This window comes from Microcaecilia unicolor, chromosome 3 (assembly GCF_901765095.1).
Source record: "Microcaecilia unicolor chromosome 3, aMicUni1.1, whole genome shotgun sequence".
NCBI classification, from domain to species: domain Eukaryota; kingdom Metazoa; phylum Chordata; class Amphibia; order Gymnophiona; family Siphonopidae; genus Microcaecilia; species Microcaecilia unicolor.
In genome coordinates, this window is record NC_044033.1 from 248,176,023 (window position 1) to 248,195,632 (window position 19,610).

The 19,610-nt window shown below is 45.4% G+C and overlaps 1 protein-coding gene across 1 annotated transcript in view; it reads right to left on the bottom strand.

Moving 5' to 3' along the window:
• Window positions 1-15,835: 15,835 nt before the first annotated feature.
• The window catches only part of LOC115464570 (vomeronasal type-2 receptor 26-like), a 33,719-nt gene continuing 29,944 nt past the window's right edge, over window positions 15,836-19,610 (bottom strand). The window contains exon 6 of the mRNA XM_030194934.1: window positions 15,836-16,740. Coding sequence (XP_030050794.1) covers window positions 15,836-16,740 — 905 coding nt within the window. The remainder of the gene's footprint in view (window positions 16,741-19,610) is intronic.

Genomic DNA, 19,610 nt, shown 5'->3' on the forward strand with positions numbered 1-19,610 from the left:
TCCAGCCCAGCAGGGATCAGAAAATCCGATCTTGGTTTTCACTCTCTCTCTCCTGTGCACGGCTTTGTCTTCCAGTTTTCTGTGAAAGTGGCAGTGAGCAGCCATGGCCACAACTCCAGTTGGGTTTTCAAGATTTCCACAATGAATATGCATGAGATCGATTTGCATAGAATGGAAGCAGTACATGCCAAATTGATCTCCCGCATTGCATGCATACCATAGCATAACAGAGCTTACCACTTGTCTCTGAAATGGGGAAGTGGGGGGTGGCATGGGCAACCCCCAGGGGCAGGCACAGATCTGTTTTTCAGGATATTCACAATGAATTGCTCTGCATGCATTGAAGGCAATCACTTGCACATTTATCTCACTGTGGTTAGCCCCAAAACCTGACGGGACTAGAGGATTGGCCATGTTTGCTTTTTTTTGTATCTTAGATACTATACTACTGTACTATACTATTGAAGTTTTCTATACCACTATTATTCCCAGAGGATTCAAAGCGGTTTACATTTTGAGTAGCAACTCCAATAATAATGGAGAAATGACAAGTAGCCTAACAGCATAGAATTTAAAAACAAAACAAATTTAAAACAAACAAAACTGTAAAATATAAACAGAGTTACTGTTCAAACAAGAAAGTCTTTAACAATTTCCTAAAAGAGATGAGAAGATATAGACCTCAATTCCAACTGGATCCAGATTTGCAGGGTTTACCCCAGTACATGCTGGGACTTGTATTCTTGCTTTTTCTTAGAGACTGGAATAGGGGAATCAGAACTACAAGTAAACCTAGGACTGGATCAACCCTGTCCTGCGAATCTGGATCCAGTTGGCAACCTTAGATATGAACTTATAATTTTGACATAATTCTTCTTCAGTTAAGGTGATTTAATTTTGTGATTTGGTTTACATAGTTAAACTTTGTAATAAAATTGGATTTAGGGTGGCCTTCATCATATGCAAATTCTCTTGCATATTCATTGTAATCCTGAAAACCTGACTGTCTAGGTGTACCTCCAGGAGAGGGTTAAGAAGCACTGCTCTAAGGGAAAGGGCTTTATTTCTGTTTTTTCTTTAATTTGTTTTTTTTTTTCATTTCTAGCAAATTTAATACCAGCATGATACCTGCATGGGGCTCTGATGAACATCAACTTTTCAAATGTCCGTGCTGTATTCTTTTATGTGTACCACTGTGTCATTTGCCTGGATCTCTGATGAAGACTTGCTTGCGCTTCAGCTGGCCATGTTGCATTCATACTTTATGTGCAGCACTGTGATGCCTGTCCATGACTCTGAAGATCTGCTCTTCAGCCATCTGTGCTGTGTTCATGCTTTGCAGACATCAGTGGAACACTTGCATTGGTTCCTAATGAAGATCAGCTTTTCAGCCGTTTGTGCTGTATTCATGTTTTATATGTATCAATGTGAGACTTACTAATTAGTCTCTGATGAAGACCTGCTCTTCAGCTATGTTGCATTCATGCTTTATGTGCATCAGTGTGACGCATGCACATGGCTCTGAAGACCTGCGCTTTGGCCATCTATAATGTATTCACGCTTTGCATACACCTGTGTGATGCTTTCATGGGTTTCTATGAAGATCTGCTATTCAAAGCACTGCAAAACACAAGTGGAGGAATTTGTGGGAATGTGCCTACATTTAGGCATGGCCATTTTCACCAGGTTTTCAGTGGCATAAATGGCCTATAAACTTTTCTATAAACCGTGTCTTACTGTAGATGTGGATTATAGAATAGCTCTACATGCGTTATTCAAACGTGCCTACATTTTAGATGCCATGTTCTGAATCTGACCCTTTTAAGTGTACACTTACCTGCAAAAAGTGCTCGTATTCTGTAAATTGACGTGGACAAGGATTGAGAAAATCCAGGTGTCTTGTTGTGCAATTATGGGAGTACTGGGTTTGTAATGTGTGTAAATCTATCAAATGCATATTAATTGTGGTTATCCTGTGGGATTCCCAGGACTAGTACGGGAAGCCTTTGTCTAATAACTATCTGATCGATATTCAGCAGTCAGCATTTTTTAACAACTGACTGCCACGGGCAGAATTATCCCCGATATTCAGTGCCAGGCCATGTCCTGGCACCAGCATTGTATATCTGGGACTAATTCACATTACCATGGCTGCCGGAGCTTATTTGAGTTCTGGACGGTTTTCAGCTGGGACCCCCATGAGACACTTATGCGGGTCTGTGCTGAATATCGATTGAGCCGCGCATAAAAAATTATTACCCAGATTCCCCTCTCCCACTAGATCACCAGGGATTTGTCAAGGGAGGCCTGTGGAAGGGAGGGGGAAGGCGGAGGGGCCCTGGCCTTTCTCGATGTATCTTCAGGGAGTGAGTAGGAGGGGGGATGGGGGATGTTTTCTGTTCTGAGAGGGGGGATCAAGAAGGGGGGCAGCCGGAGCTGCTACTCAGAAGGTAACCAGGCACCAGCAGATTTTCAAGAGCAGTGCCGGATTACCTTTCCCGCATAACGTTATTACAGCCTTTTTTTCTGTTCTAACTGTATGCAGGTTTCTAGCTGGTTAGCTGGGTGGCAGCTCTGACCAAACTCTGCCCCGACCCACCCCTAACCTCGCTGGCTAGGGGTTGACTATGTACTTTCCTGCTAAGCTGAGTGGGAGTCCTTCAGCTGCTTTGCTGCCAGTAGGGGGCAGTGCTTCAATATTGTGCTTTCAGTCACTAGGGACAGGCAAGTTCCCTGGAGTCTTGCAGAACTTGTCTCTCTTTCACTATTGAGAATGTAGTAGTGAAACAGCACCCTCTACTGGCAGGACTGTAGGTGGAGGACTCTCGCTTAGCTTGGAACAGTGGGAGGCAATATTCAGCGGCACATTCCTGACTGTTTAAATTGCTTTGAATATTGGGTGATATTTCTGACCCTTCTCATCTTACAAACTTTTTTGGTGCTTCATCTCTCATATTGCAGTCTACCTGATAAGAATGATCAGGGGCCCTTTTACAGTAATCACAAGGGTATGCATAGGCGTCTAAACAGGGTTTACCATGGGGCATCCATGGTATGTATCTCAAAAGGGGGCATGGCCATGAGTATGTGCAAAACGTGTGTAGAATAACAGAATACCGCCTAACCTGGATGCCAGCATTCTTATTTATTAATTAGGATTTATTTACCGTATTTTTGAAGGAATTCACTCAAGATGGTGTACAGCATGAATAAGTCAAATATAAGCAATAGACAATTACAGCAGTAAAAAATGTTCAAATAACAATACAAAGTATGGCATAGTATGCTACTTACAATGTCAATGCAATACATAATAAAACATTTTAATAGACAGCAAAGTGTAGTGCCAGGCCAGCCTACCTATCCTTTCCTTGTGCCATGACAATTATAATCCAATTAATTGACCAAAAAGATTTTTTTAAACAAATGTGGGGACTTAAATATAGCTACATAAAGTTTCCCAAAATTGATATTGCAGCAGAAAACTCAACTACAAAATCTACAACAATATGACATTTTTTATATAAGAATATATATATATTTTTTTTGGGGGAGGGATCATCAGATCTTAATGCAACTCACACCATTAGAACATCTTTTTCCTTCTTCATATTGAAAAAAATGGTTGCGGTGCAAATCGTCATTAGATCACCCTGATTTTGTGATGTTTGGCATATATCTTATGCAGTATTTTCTAATTCTTTACAAAAAATGTAGTATAGCACAGCATAGCACATCTTAATAAGCTGGCGATAGTATCTAGTAGCAGGAGAACCTCCACCGACATGGCCAGGTTTCGTAAAAACACTTCCTCAGGGAAGAGGTTCTCAAAACATATGTCTGGGATAGAAGAGATTCTCCGAGGACAAGCAGGCTGCTTGTTCTCACTGATGGGTGACGTCCACGGCAGCCCCTCCAATCGGAATCTTCACTAGCAAAGTCCTTTGCTAGCCCTCGCGCGCCCGCGCGCACCGCGCATGCGCGGCCGTCTTCCCGCCCGAAACCGGCTCGAGCCGGCCAGTCTTCTTTCGTCCGCACTCGGTACGGTCGTGGTTTCGCCGTGTTGAGCCCCGGAAAGTCGACCTCGCGCGTCCTTTTTTCGACGTGTTTTTTCTTCGGAAAATCCTCAAAAACTGTTTGGGAAGTGCTCCGGAAGCCCTCTCGGGTTTCGTTTTCCCCTTCCCGTATTTTTTCAGATTTTGCCCCGGTAAGTTTTCTTTCGTCGTCAGGGTAGGCCTCTTTTCGGCCTCGGTCGAGATTTTTCTCCCTCTAAGTTTTGGTGCTCATTTTCGCCATTTCGGCTTTTGATTTCGCCGGCGTGATTTTTCCGCCCATGACATCGAAGCCTGCCAGCGGCTTCAGGAAGTGCACCCAGTGCGCCCGGGTAATCTCGCTCACTGATAGGCACTCGTCGTGTCTTCACTGTCTGGGGGCCGAGCACCGTCCTCAGAACTGTAGTCTGTGTTCCCTGTTACAAAGGCGGACTCAGGTAGCGAGATTGGCCCAGTGGAACGTTTTATTCTCGGGCTCTTCGTCGGCATCGGCACCGGGGGCATCGAGTGCATCGACGTCGTCAGCGTCCAGACCTTCTTCCTCGGCTGCTAGTGTATCGGGTGCATCGAGGCATCGAGTCTCTGCATCGGCACTGAGGCATCGGGCGACTGCATCGACGTCGGTGGTACCGGGACCTCGTCTGCTGATGTCGTCGGACGGTGGTGCATCATCTGGAGTGCAGGTGAGGGCTGTCCATTCCCCTGCTGGTGGCGGTGAGCGTTCGGGTGGGTCTCCCCCTACCCTGAGGGCTCCTGCGGTACAGCCCCCCCGAGACCGACCTCCTTCGGCCTCGGCCCCGAGGAAGCGACGGCTGGATTCTACGTCCTCCTCGTCGGTGCCGGGGAGCTCCGGTGACATGATTCGGAAGAAGTCGAAGAAGCATCGACACCGGTCTCCTCCCCGTGTCGGCACCGAGAGCTCTGGGTCGCCGAGGGAGTCGGCACCCAGCAGGCATCGGCACCGAGAGGACCGCTCACCCTCTGTTCAGGAGGTGTCGATGCGCTCCACTCTGGACAGCCCGGAACAGCTTCCACGCCCGGAACAGGTTCTGACATCGACGCCTGCATCGACCTCTCTGCCTTTCTCTGCAGCCGCTCTGAACGAGAGCCTCCGGGCCGTTCTCCCAGAGATTCTGGGAGAGCTGTTGCGCCCTACCCCTCCGGTACCGGCGGTGCTTGCGCCTCCGGTACCGTCGAGCGTGGCGCCGGCTGGCCCATCGCCCAGGGTGAGGTCCCCGACGTCGGTACCGCGTGCGGTGCCGACTGCGGCCACCTCCCAGGAGGGCTCCCCGACTACGTCGGCGGAGGGAGCTTCGCCGATACGGGCGAGGGAGTCTACCTCTCGACGCCCCCATCGTGGACGTGGCTCCACGGAGTCGAGCCGGGCGAGGTTGCAGACACAGGTTCATGAACTTGTGTCTGACACCGAAGGTGAGGCCTCGTGGGAGGAAGAGGAAGACCCCAGATATTTCTCTGACGAGGAGTCTGAGGGTCTTCCTTCTGATCCCACTCCCTCCCCTGAAAGACAGCTTTCTCCTCCTGAGAGTCTGTCTTTCGCTTCCTTTGTCCGGGAGATGTCTACGGCCATCCCCTTCCCGGTGGTTGTGGAGGACGAGCCCAGGGCTGAAATGTTTGAGCTCCTGGACTATCCTTCTCCACCTAAGGAAGCGTCCACTGTTCCCTTGCATCATGTCCTAAAAAAGACATTGCTTGCGAACTGGACCAAGCCACTAAGTAATCCCCACATTCCCAAGAAGATCGAGTCCCAGTACCGGATCCATGGGGACCCAGAGCTGATTCGCACCCAGTTGCCTCATGACTATGGAGTTGTGGATTTGGCCCTAAAGAAGGCTAAGAGTTCTAGGGAGCATGCTTCGGCGCCCCCGGGCAAAGACTCTAGAACCTTAGACTCCTTTGGGAGGAAGGCCTACCATTCTTCTATGCTCGTGGCCAAAATCCAGTCTTACCAGCTCTACACGAGCATACACATGCGGAACAATGTGCGGCAGTTGGCGGGCTTGGTTGATGCGCTCCCCCCTGAGCAAGCCAAGCCTTTTCAGGAGGTGGTCAGGCAGCTGAAGGCGTGCAGAAAATTCCTGGCCAGAGGGGTGTATGACACCTTTGATGTTGCGTCCAGGGCCGCTGCTCAAGGTGTGGTGATGCGCAGGCTCTCATGGCTGCGTGCCTCCAACCTGGAGAATAGACTCCAGCAGCGGATTGCGGACTCGCCTTGCCGTGCGGACAATATTTTTGGAGAGAAGGTCGAACAGGTGGTAGAGCATCTCCACCAGCGGGATACCGCATTCGACAAGTTCTCCCGCCGGCAGCCTTCAGCATCTACCTCTACAGGTAGAAGATTTTTCGGGGGAAGGAAGACTGGTCCCTACTCTTCTGGCAAGCGTAGGTACAATCCTCCTTCTCGACAGCCTGTGGCCCAGGCTAAGCCCCAGCGCGCTCGCTCTCGTCAGCAGCGTGCGACTCAGCAAGGCCCCTCGGCTCCCCAGCAAAAGCAAGGGACGGGCTTTTGACTGGCTCCAGCAGAGCATAGCCGACATCCAAGTGTCAGTGCCGGGCGACCTGCCGGTCGGGGGGAGGTTGAAAGCTTTTCACCAAAGGTGGCCTCTCATAACCTCCGATCAGTGGGTTCTGCAAATAGTCCGGCAAGGATACACCCTCAATTTGGCCTCCAAACCTCCAAATTGTCCACCGGGAGCTCAGTCTTACAGCTTCCAGCACAAGCAGGTACTTGCAGAGGAACTCTCCGCCCTTCTCAGCGCCAATGCGGTCGAGCCCGTGCCATCCGGGCAAGAGGGGCTGGGATTCTATTCCAGGTACTTCCTTGTGGAAAAGAAAACAGGGGGGATGCGTCCCATCCTAGACCTAAGGGCCCTGAACAAATATCTCGTAAAAGAAAAGTTCAGGATGCTTTCCCTGGGCACCCTCCTTCCCATGATTCAGGAAAACGATTGGCTATGCTCTCTGGACTTGAAGGATGCCTATACACACATCCCAATACTGCCAGCTCACAGACAGTATCTGCGATTTCAGCTGGGCACACATCACTTCCAGTACTGTGTGCTACCCTTTGGGCTCGCCTCTGCGCCCAGGGTGTTCACAAAGTGCTTGGCTGTAGTAGCAGCGGCACTTCGCAGGCTGGGGGTGCACGTGTTCCCATATCTCGACGATTGGCTGGTGAAGAACACATCCGAGGCAGGAGCCCTGCAGTTCATGCAGATGACTATTCGCCTCCTGGAGCTACTGGGGTTTGTGATAAATTACCCAAAGTCCCATCTCCTCCCAGTGCAGAAACTCGAGTTCATAGGAGCTCTGCTGGATTCTCAGACGGCTCGCGCCTACCTCCCAGAGGCGAGGGCCAGCAACTTGTTGTCCCTCGTCTCGCGGGTACGAGCGTCGCAGCAGATCACAGCTCGGCAGATGTTGAGATTGCTGGGCCACATGGCCTCCACAGTTCATGTGACTCCCATGGCCCGCCTTCACATGAGATCTGCTCAATGGACCCTAGCTTCCCAGTGGTTTCAAGCTGCTGGGGATCTAGAAGACGTGATCCACCTGTCCACGAGTTTTCTCGCATCCCTGTATTGGTGGACGATTTGGTCCAATTTGACTCTGGGACGTCCTTTCCAAATTCCTCAGCCACAAAAAGTGCTGACCACGGATGCGTCTCTCCTGGGATGGGGAGCTCATGTCGATGGGCTTCACACCCAAGGAAGCTGGTCCCTCCAGGAACGCGATCTACAGATCAATCTTCTGGAGTTGCGAGCGATCTGGAACGCTCTGAAGGCTTTCAGAGATCGGCTGCCCCACCAAATTATCCAAATTCAGACAGACAACCAGGTTGCCATGTACTACGTCAACAAGCAGGGGGGCACCGGATCTCGCCCCCTGTGTCAGGAAGCCGTCAGCATGTGGCTCTGGGCTCGCCGTCACGGCATGGTGCTCCAAGCCACATATCTGGCAGGCGTAAACAACAGTCTGGCCGACAGATTGAGCAGGATTATGCAACCTCACGAGTGGTCGCTCAACTCCCGAGTGGTGCGCCAGATCTTCCAAGCGTGGGGCACCCCCTTGGTGGATCTCTTCGCATCTCGAGCCAACCACAAAGTCCCTCAGTTCTGTTCCAGGCTTCAGGCCCACGGCAGACTGGCATTGGATGCCTTCCTCGTGAATTGGGGGGAGGGTCTGCTGTATGCTTATCCTCCCATTCCTCTGGTGGGGAAGACTTTGCTGAAACTCAAGCAAGACCGAGGCACCATGATTCTGATTGCTCCTTTTTGGCCGCGTCAGATCTGGTTCCCTCTTCTTCTGGAGTTATCCTCCGAAGAACCGTGGAGATTGGAGTGTTTTCCGACCCTCATCACGCAGGACGAAGGGGCTCTTCTGCATCCCAGCCTCCGGTCCCTGGCTCTCACGGCCTGGATGTTGAGAGCGTAGACTTTGCCTCTTTGGGTCTGTCAGAGGGTGTCTCCCGCATCTTGCTTGCTTCCAGGAAAGATTCCACTAAGAGGAGTTACTTCTTTCTGTGGAGGAGGTTTGCCATCTGGTGTAACAGCAAGGCCCTAGGTCCTCGCTCTTGTCCTACACAGACCCTGCTTGAATACCTTCTGCACTTGTCTGAGTCTGGTCTCAAGACCAACTCTGTAAGAGTTCACCTTAGTGCAATCAGTGCATACCATTACCGTGTGGAAGGTAAGCCGATCTCAGGACAGCCTTTAGTTGTTCGCTTCATGAGAGGTTTGCTTTTGTCAAAGCCCCCTGTCAAGCCTCCTACAGTGTCATGGGATGTCAATGTCGTTCTCACCCAGCTGATGAAACCTCCTTTTGAGCCACTGAATTCCTGCCATCTGAAGTACTTGACCTGGAAGGTCATTTTCTTGGTGGCAGTTACTTCAGCTCGTAGAGTCAGTGAGCTTCAGGCCCTGGTAGCCCAGGCCCCTTACACCAAATTTCATCATAACAGAGTAGTCCTCCGCACTCACCCTAAGTTCTTGCCTAAGGTCGTGTCGGAGTTCCATCTGAACCAGTCAATTGTCTTGCCAACATTTTTTCCCCGTCCTCATTCCTGCCCTGCTGAACGTCAGCTGCACACATTGGACTGCAAGAGAGCATTGGCCTTCTATCTGGAGTGGACACAGCCCAACAGACAGTCCGCCCAATTGTTTGTTTCTTTTGATCCCAATAGGAGGGGAGTGGCTGTGGGGAAACGCACCATATCCAATTGGCTAGCAGATTGCATTTCCTTCACTTACGCCCAGGCGGGGCTGGCTCTTGAGGGTCATGTCACGGCTCATAATGTTAGAGCCATGGCTGCGTCGGTAGCCCACTTGAAGTCAGCCTCCATTGAAGAAATTTGCAAAGCTGCGACGTGGTCATCTGTCCACACATTCACATCTCATTACTGCCTGCAGCAGGATACCCGACGCGACAGTCGGTTCGGGCAGTCAGTTCTTCAGAACCTGTTTGGGCTTTAGGATCCAACTCCACCCCCCGAGGGCCCTGTTTGTTCTGTTCCAGGCTGCACTCTCAGTTAGTTGGTAAATTTTTTAGGTCAATCTCAGTTATGTCCTCGCCGTTGCGAGGCCCAATTGACCATGGTTGTTGTTTTGAGTGAGCCTGGGGGCTAGGGATACCCCATCAGTGAGAACAAGCAGCCTGCTTGTCCTCGGAGAAAGCGAATGCTACATACCTGTAGAAGGTATTCTCCGAGGACAGCAGGCTGATTGTTCTCACAAACCCGCCCGCCTCCCCTTTGGAGTTGTGTCTTCCCTTCTCTTTGTATTACTACATATGAGACTGGCCGGCTCAAGCCGGTTTCGGGCGGGAAGACGGCCGCGCATGCGCGGTGCGCGCGGGCGCGCGAGGGCTAGCAAAGGACTTTGCTAGTGAAGATTCCGATTGGAGGGGCTGCCGTGGACGTCACCCATCAGTGAGAACAATCAGCCTGCTGTCCTCGGAGAATACCTTCTACAGGTATGTAGCATTCGCTTTACTTGCAGGGACAGGTGGGGGATGGTGCTGATTACATGCGTGGACGGGCGGGGATTGGAGGACATTACAGGTGGGGATGGGCAGGGATGGAGGAGATTCCAGTGGAGGATGGGTGGGAGTGGGTGAAATCTACTCATTACTTGATTGCCTTCATGGTTCTGTAGTGATTTTATTAAAAAATAAAAGACTACAGTTGTGCACATACGAAAGGGTGAAAAATAGAAGTGGATTGATTTGTGCATAAAAAAGAAAACAAATTGTTCTGAATGATAAGAAGCAATTGCATAAATTGCTGTGTACCCCAAAGGTCATATTAGGTTATGGGCCCAGACCACTAAAATAAAAAAAAAAAACATTAAGAAATTTTTTTTTATCTCTCCACACAAAAGACAAGATGGCAGCTGCACCATTACTATGTTCTCTCAAAGTGCCTCAACTGAATGAATATAACTATATTCAGTGGGAGATGAGATTTAAATGTATTATTGAAGCAAAGAAGCTAAATATATGTTTGGATCAAGTAAGAAATGCTGACAATTTTGAAGAATGGAATACTGCAGACTATTATGTCAGAAGTATGCTATATGAAGCTCTGACAGAGAAACAGGCAATATTGATTGATGGAACAGACACCTCAAAAGAAATATTGCAAAAATTGAAAACCATGTATGGTACTTCATATACAAAACAACAGCCTATATGGTTATCAGAAATAATTCAATTGAAGTTGAATGACAAGAAAAAATGTAATGATCATATAACACATTTAATGTCATTATTTAAGAAGCTAGAATTATCGGGTATACCTATCTGCGATGCTTTAAAGAGAGCTTTTATGTTTACATCTCTGTCTAAAAGTTTTGAAGTATTCAGGACAGTGAATGAAGCAATTGAAGGACAATCTTTTGAACAGACTGTCTCTAAGCTTAGACAAGAATGTATTATAATAGAGGAGATCTGTTCACCAAGAGAGATTAACCAGAATGAAACATTTTTCTCAGCAATGCATAGTAGGAGGCGGAGCTATAATGAAAAAAGCCTGCCCAGAAACAAGCTGATTTGCTATTCATGTGATAAAGAGGGACATGTATCAAAATACTGTAACAAGAAAAACCACACCCCTTCTAGCTCATTTAAGCCAATGGAGAATAAGCATGGTCAAAGAAAAAATTATGACCATGACAACAGTAAGAATAAGAGCTGTATAATGACAGAAAAATCTTTTAATATAATGAAGAACAGAAGGTGCTTTAAACCATATATACCTTTGTTCAGTTTACACACTAAATGACTGTTATTTGTATCTATGAAACCTTCTGGTTGTTTCATATACAAGTCTTCAGATATATCTCCATGAAGAAATGCTGTTTTAACATCTATGTGTTTCACTTGCATTTTCTTTGATGCAGCTATGCTTAGGAGAGTTCTGATTGTTGTGTGTTTCACTACTGGTGCAAATACTTCATCATAATCTTCACCATATTTTTGAAGATAACCTTTTGCTACCAGTCTGGCTTTATATCTTTCTACTTGTCCTTGTGCATTTCTTTTCAACTTAAATACCCACTTGCATCCTATGGCCTTTTTGCCATGGGGTAATTCAGTTAAGTTCCATGTTTTGTTTTTATGCAATGCGTCAATTTCATCTTGTGCAGCTTTTTTCCATTCTTCTGCTTCTTTTTCAGACATTTGATCAATTTCATCCCAAGTTAAAGGTTCTTGTGCATCATCAGAAGTTGTTAAATAAGATAGTCTTTGGGGTGGATTACCTCGATTTTCTCTGGATGAGCGTCTGACATTTTGTTGGTCTGACCTCTCCGTGTCATCTGAGATCGAGATTCTATCTCCAATCATTTCCCCTTCATCAGTGGTACTGTCTTCAGTATAAACACTTTCTGTATCTATTTCATTTTCCTGTTCCTCATTAGAATCAGAAAAACTATTATCAGACAATTCTGGTATGTTAGTGTTTATAATAACCGGGATATTGATTATTGGTTTCTTTTCATATTCTGGATGATAAGGTTCATTTGGAATTTTCCAGTCTTTATCAATTTTTTTATTTTCATCAAAATATGTGATGTGTTTTACACCAATAAATCCAGTGTTTAGATTCAGAATTCTATAACCTTTGTGACCTGAATCATAGCCCACAAGAATTCCTTTTTCTGTTGTGGAATCCAGCTTATGTCTCTTCTGTTTCGGCACATGAGCATATGCTGTACTTCCAAATATTCTTATATGTGACAGATTTGGCTTTTTACTATGCCACATTTCATGTGGGGTGCGATCAGTCCCTTTTGTAGGTAGTCTGTTCTGTAGGTATACTGCTGTGAGAATTGCTTCTCCCCATAATCTCTTTGGAAGATTACTATCAGATAGCATACATCTTGTCATTTCTACAAGCGATCTGAACTTTCTTTCAGCTACAGAATTTTGTTCTGGTGTATATGCAACTGTCTTTATGTGCTGAATACCTTCTTGTTCTAGAAATGTTTGTATGGTATGTGAAGTAAACTCACCACCGTTGTCAGTCTGTAGAATCTTTGGTTTTTTATCAAATGTATTGCTTACCAAGGCTACAAACTTCTTTAACATATCAGCAACTTGATTCTTTTCTTTTAATAGATAGGCCATACAGTATCTAGAGAAATCATCCACAAATATTAATGCATATTTGTTATTCCCTAGTGATGGAATATTAAATGGTCCATATAAGTCACTATGTATCAAGTCCAGTATTTTACTACTTCTTTTTCCTTTATATGATGGAAATGAGGGTCTTACCCCCTTTTGAGTAATACAATCTATGCATTTTTCCATCTTACCATTACTGGCACTTATTTTTATGCCTGTTGCAAGTTGCTTACTTTGCAGCTCCAAGATCACCTTTGGATCTCTGTGTCCCATTCGACGATGCCAGGTCTCAAGATTACATTCTGTATTCTTCTTTGTTTTTATAAGATGTGATGATTCACCTGTAATGTTTAACTTATAGACATTGTTAGTCATATAACCTTCAGCATAAATTTCATTACCATCATAAATTGTACATTTACTATTTTCAAAATGAATTGAAAAACCTTTCTTGTCTAATGCTGATACACTGAGCATATTACAAACTGCTCGTGGAACATATAAGACATCTTTTACAAGAGTTTTTTTGACTCCATCTGATACTATGCATTTTAAATGTCCATTTCCTTTTCCTTTGATCATTGTTGAGCCAGCATTTGCTGTGTGAAGACTACCATCTTCTGGTCTCATATCTGTGAAAAATTCTTTATTATTGGTTATATGTTTTGTGCTGCCAGAATCTAATATCCAACTATTTTTATCTGAAGTGTTCTTCATTATATTAAAAGATTTTTCTGTCATTATACAGCTCTTATTCTTACTGTTGTCATGGTCATAATTTTTTCTTTGACCATGCTTATTCTCCATTGGCTTAAATGAGCTAGAAGGGGTGTGGTTTTTCTTGTTACAGTATTTTGATACATGTCCCTCTTTATCACATGAATAGCAAATCAGCTTGTTTCTGGGCAGGCTTTTTTCATGATAGCTCCGCCTCCTACTATGCATTGCTGAGAAAAATGTTTCATTCTGGTTAATCTCTCTTTGTAAACAGATCTCCTCTGTTATAATACATTCTTGTCTAAGCTTAGAGACAGCCTGTTCAAAAGATTGTCCTTCAATTGCTTCATTCACTGTCCTGAATACTTCAAAACTTTTAGACAGAGATGTAAACATAAAAGCTCTCTTTAAAGCATCGCAGATAGGTATACCCGATAATTCTAGCTTCTTAAATAATGACATTAAATGTGTTATATGATCATTACATTTTTTCTTGTCATTCAACTTCAATTGAATTATTTCTGATAACCATATAGGCTGTTGTTTTGTATATGAAGTACCATACATGGTTTTTAATTTTTGCAATATTTCTTTTGAGGTGTCTGTTCCATCAATCAATATTGCCTGTTTCTCTGTCAGAGCTTCATATAGCATACTTTTGACATAACAGTCTGCAGTATTCCATTCTTCAAAATTGTCAGCATTTCTTACTTGATCCAAACATATATTTAGCTTCTTTGCTTCAATAATACATTTAAATCTCATCTCCCACTGAATATAGTTATATTCATTCAGTTGAGGCACTTTGAGAGAACATAGTAATGGTGCAGCTGCCAACTTGTCTTTTGTGTGGAGAGATAAAAAAATTTTTCTTAATGTTTTCTTTTTTTTTATTTTAGTGGTCTGGGCCCATAACCCAATATGATGGGGAGAAATGAAAAAATAGACTTTTACTTCAGCAGATTTAGCCCATATGCAGCAGAGCTTTAGAAGTGTTAACTCTCATTTTTTTGTTCTCTGTCTCTCTCTCTTTCTTTCACACAGACTCTTGAATAAAAGATTCAATTACTCTCTCTTCTTTAACTTCCAAACAAAAATGATGTTTACTTACAGTTTCTTCAGATAACTATTTACATCATACTTGCAGTAGACATGGTAAAACTACTGAATACAAAATTCTGTCAGTTGGTTATCATACAGCATGAAGAGAGATTGCTAACACCATCTTATGCTGACACAGACTGACTCACTCTCAGACAGGGTTGCCAGGTAGAAATTTTTTTTCCAGCCCAATCCGGGCCAGAAACCAGCCCAAAACCCGCCCAAACACAAACCCCGCCCCTGACACCCCCACCCCCGCGTCACCGGCCCCGCCCCCGCCGTCACCGGCCCCGCCTCCCACGTCATCGGGCCCGCCTCCCCGTCATCAGCCCCGCCTCCCACGTCATCGGGCCCGCCTCCCCGTCATCAGCCCCGCCTCCCCGTCATCGGCCCCGCCTCCCACGTCATCGGCCCCGCCCAAAACGTCACTAACCCCGCCCAAAAACGTCACTAACCCCGCCCCCCGCGGCCAAAAAAAATCAAAAAGCCGCCCAAAAAGCCGCCCGGAAGCCTAAAAAACCGCCCAAAAAACCGCAACCCGCCGCGGGCAAAAATTTCCCGCGGCGGGTCGCGGAAAACCGCCCAATTGGGCGGTAAAACCGCCCACCTGGCAACACTGCTCTCAGAGCAACTAGAGTGACTCAGACACACCCACAAGACATTACACTATATCCAATGACATCATAGCTCATAGAATTGTTGACAGTTAATGCATGCAGCACTTGTCTTTCACATATTCCTACAGTTGTGCACATACGAAAGGGTGAAAAATAGAAGTGGATTGATTTGTGCATAAAAAAGAAAACAAATTGTTCTGAATGATAAGAAGCAATTGCATAAATTGCTGTGTACCCCAAAGGTCAGTAAATGGCGCTTAAAATTGAGCGTGCAAATTTAGACATGCATCAATTTGTGCATGCAAAGTCATTGTCCTTCATTTAAATGGACATGCGCATTTCTAGTTGTGCAAATCCGCATGCAAATTTTACATGTGGCTCCAGAAAGGGACACAGCCATGGGCAGAGCAGGGACATTCCTAGAATTTATGCGCGCTGTTATAGAATAAGGGTGATCTGCGCCTAATTTAGCCACAAGGATTTACATGAGGGTTTACTTGGGGTAAATCCTCACACCTAAAGTTAGGCGCTAAGCATATTTTATAAATGGCGCCAAATTTTCAGAGCTATTTATAGAATGTGGTCCATCCTGTATTTTTACACATTTACATATGCTAGCTGGTTTATATTTTGTGTGAAATTGGCAAATTCTATGGAAGTGTTTACATTTTCCTTACTAAAATGTTTCTATCGTTTCTAGGTCTTTCAAGTTTTCACATTTTCGGTAACGTACTTCCTCTGATTCCTATCAGGCCTTAGGAGAATAATGTAACACTTGGGGATAAAGATACAGCCCAGAAGTCCAGCGCTGGAGGCCAAAATAGCAAATACCTCTACTGCCACCATGTACTTGCCCTTGGTACTCAGGTACGTTGGGATGAAGGAGATCCAGACGCTGCAGAACACCAGCATGCTAAAGGTGATGTACTTGGCCTCGTTGAAACTGTCGGGGAGATTTCTTGCTAGGAAAGCTACTATGAAGCTGATACCTGCCAGAAATCCCAGATAACCCAGAACACAGTAAAATGCAACTATTGACCCTTCATTACATTCAATTAGTATTGTTCTAGTTTCTGATCGCATGTTAAGATATGAGAATGGGGGAGCAGTGAACAACCAGGCTAGACACAGGAAGGTTTGTACAAGGGAGCAGAAAAGGATTATAGACTTTGAGACCCTGGAACCCATCCATTTCCGGAGCTTGCTTCCAGGCTTGGTGGCATGAAAGGCCATGACCACAGTGATGGTTTTTGCCAATATAGAGGAGAGAGCGATGGAGAAACTGATCCCAACTGCAGTCTGTCGGATAATGCAGGTCACCTCTTCAGGATGGCCAATAAACACAATGGAGCAGAGGAAGCAGAGCATAAGGGAGATGAGGAGAATATAACTGAGGTCCCGGTTATTCGCTCTCACAATTGGGGTATCTCTGTAATTAATGAAGATTCCCAGAATGACAGCAGTGATCAGAAGAAAAAAAAGGCTGGCGAGAGTCAAAGCTATCCCCAAAGGTTCTTCAAAAGATAGGAAGACTATCACTTTTGGGATGCAGGCATCTCTCTTCTGATTGGACCATAGTTCCTCTGAGCACTTTATACAATTATCCATATCTGAAAAGAAGGAATATTGTGTCAGATTTAGGACACAGCAAAGGTTCTCAATACAGTCCTTGGGCACACCTAGACAGTCTGGTTTTCAGGATATTTCCAATGAATCTGCATGAGCTAGATTTGCATGCATTGTCTTCATTATATCCAAGTCTATCCCATGCATATTCATTGGGGAGTGTTCTGAGGACTGCACTAAGAACCTCTGAGCCACAATAAAATATTGCATTTTACCATGGGAGCCACTAAACTGTAGTAATTCAGTCCTGCAAGTTACAACTCCCATGGTAAATGAATAAAGCAGCTTGTATTAAACCTCACAAACAGCTGCTAATCTGATCATAAGCCCTTTTTTAAAAAAATGTTTTATTTATAACCATTTAAATTTTCACAAGTGATACAACAACTTGCCTGAAATACAGAGAAGGTAATATATAGGAATTATTTCAATCAGGTAATTCAATCAGGTAATTAATTCAATCAGGTAGACCAGTAAATAGGGAGAGTGACACAAGACAAGGCGATCAATTAAACAGTAAACAGAAAAAAAAAACGTGGTATTAACCTTTAAGCTCCTTTGAGCAGGGACTGTCCTTCTTTGTTAAACTGTACAGCGCTGCATAACCCTAGTAGCGCTTTAGAAGTGTTAAGTAGTAGTAGTAGTAGTAGTAGTAGTAGTAGTAGTATCCCCAGTTATTACTCATCTAATTCATTATTCCACATTGATCATCTGGTTGGCTTCTTCAAGCTCAATACGGTGTATAGTCAATTCATTTCATTGAAAACATACTTATTATCCAATATTAGTTAGAAATAATACATCTGATTACATTCTCTCTCTTTTAAAAAACCAGAAGTTATTTAACAATACATATACTTAAGTCTCTAATTCAGATCCCACTAATTAAAGTAATCCCAGTTTTCACAGGCTTCACTCCTTTTAAAGTAATAATTGAGGAAATATTTCTGAGGAAAACTTTAGGAGTCATACCCGGAACTCTGGGAAAAACAATAATCTCGATATTAATCATCTATAATAATAGTCATTTTATTATTCAAAGTTTCTGCTCTATTATCATTTTCAAGATCATAACCACTTCTTGCTCGTGTAGAACTTTTGTTATATCAATTTTTCACTCTCAAAGGGTTCAGTTAAATTGTCCATGTAACTCTCTAATAAGATTATATCTGAAACAAAATTATTTACTGCCGTTAGGTCCCGAAGGGCCTTCCAGATGATATTCAATGTAACCTCCACGGGAGCCAAAAACTCCAAGCTGATTTCTCTTAGGTGTTTAGGAGTGGTTCCGCCGATTCGGGTTCTGCTGTAAACGTCCTCCGTTTCAGCATATGCCTCTAACTCACTCCTCCACTCCTTTGTACATGGTGGTTGAATAATACGGGAGCGATGGAGTTGTTTTTTCCAGGTCCAAGAGCGTTGATGCTCCTTCGCTAGCGCTAATCAAAGGACTCGCCAACCCTTTCATCTGTGGGCAGTTTGTCGCGCAGCGGTCCCGCACTTGCTGCTCAGGGGACAAAACGCTGGCCATCGGCGGCTGACCGCCGGTTGTCCCCTTCCTCTCAGTTAAGGTAACTGCAATTGCAGAGAGGAAATTTACGTAGAGAAGACAAAACTTCAGAGGGCAGCTAGGCCGTTGGGCATACGAACTACAGGTCACCATCTTACCACTCTCCCCTGATCATAAGCCCTTGTGCCTAGGCCGAGGCTTAGGAAGGACCTTGGCCAAGGCCTAGGGTAGACCAAACAGGTGCTAAGCAATACCACGGGCCACAAAGCCCCGCACACTCAGGACAATCAACAAGCACCACCAGAAAAGGGAGATAGACCACTCAGGCGGGCCACATGGCTGATCCGGAATCCACTTGTACAGAGTCCAAGCGTATGGCCCTCATGGCCGAATTGGAACTGAATCATACACTAGGGAAGGTAAAAGAACAACAAGGGGTCCCCGAAGGGACTGGAGCTCAAGCAATGCACACAGCGCTAGCCAGTGACACAAAGGGAAGGGCGATAGACAAAACTGGTGGATACAGCCTACAACCAGAGGGAGAGAATACAAAAAAAGGCTACACAGAAACTCAGGTAGCAGAGCGCAAAGCCCACAGGGAAAAAGGGAAAGTCAGGGACAGAATGGGACACTATAGACACGGACACTACAAGAGCGAAGCTCCACAGGAATTGCTAAACAGGCTGAAGGAAAAGGCTGCTTTCAAATAAGGACAAGAAAGAAGCAGGCACACAAGAGAACAGAAAGGGATAAGGCAGACACCAGAGAAAGGCTGCCTAGCAGAAGCAGCGCTCACAGAAGGCAAATACCAAGCACTGCATATAAAGGGTTAACACTGAGTAAAGGGAAACTTAAACAAACAAAGCAGGAAGGAGCTTACCATGGACAGAAAGGCTGCTTAACAGAGGCAGGGAGAGACAAGGCAGAAGATAGACCCAACTGTCCTGCAGAGAAGCAATCAAGTACACGCTGGTTACAACCAAAAGGAGAGCAAGCAAAACTCCTCAAAATACACACTGTGCCAGAGTTCAGCTGAAAGGAATTAACGCTAGAGCATACGCTGTAGGGAGAGGTAAGTTTAAATAGGTCTGACTTCTGACGTCTGCTGCTTCAGACGTCAGCTCAATCCCTGACAGGCCAATCAGAAGCGAGTCCCAGTCATTCCCCTGCCTGTCTCAGTAGAATCATAACATCACCCCCCCCCCCCCCAAGGGCCCCCTCTACCTCGGGACCGGGGTTTAGGCTTATGAGGAAAGAGGCAATGGAAACGTCTGATCAATACTGGAGCATGCACATGAGTAGCGGCTTCTCAGGAATTTTCCGCTGGTCCATACCCTTTCCAGG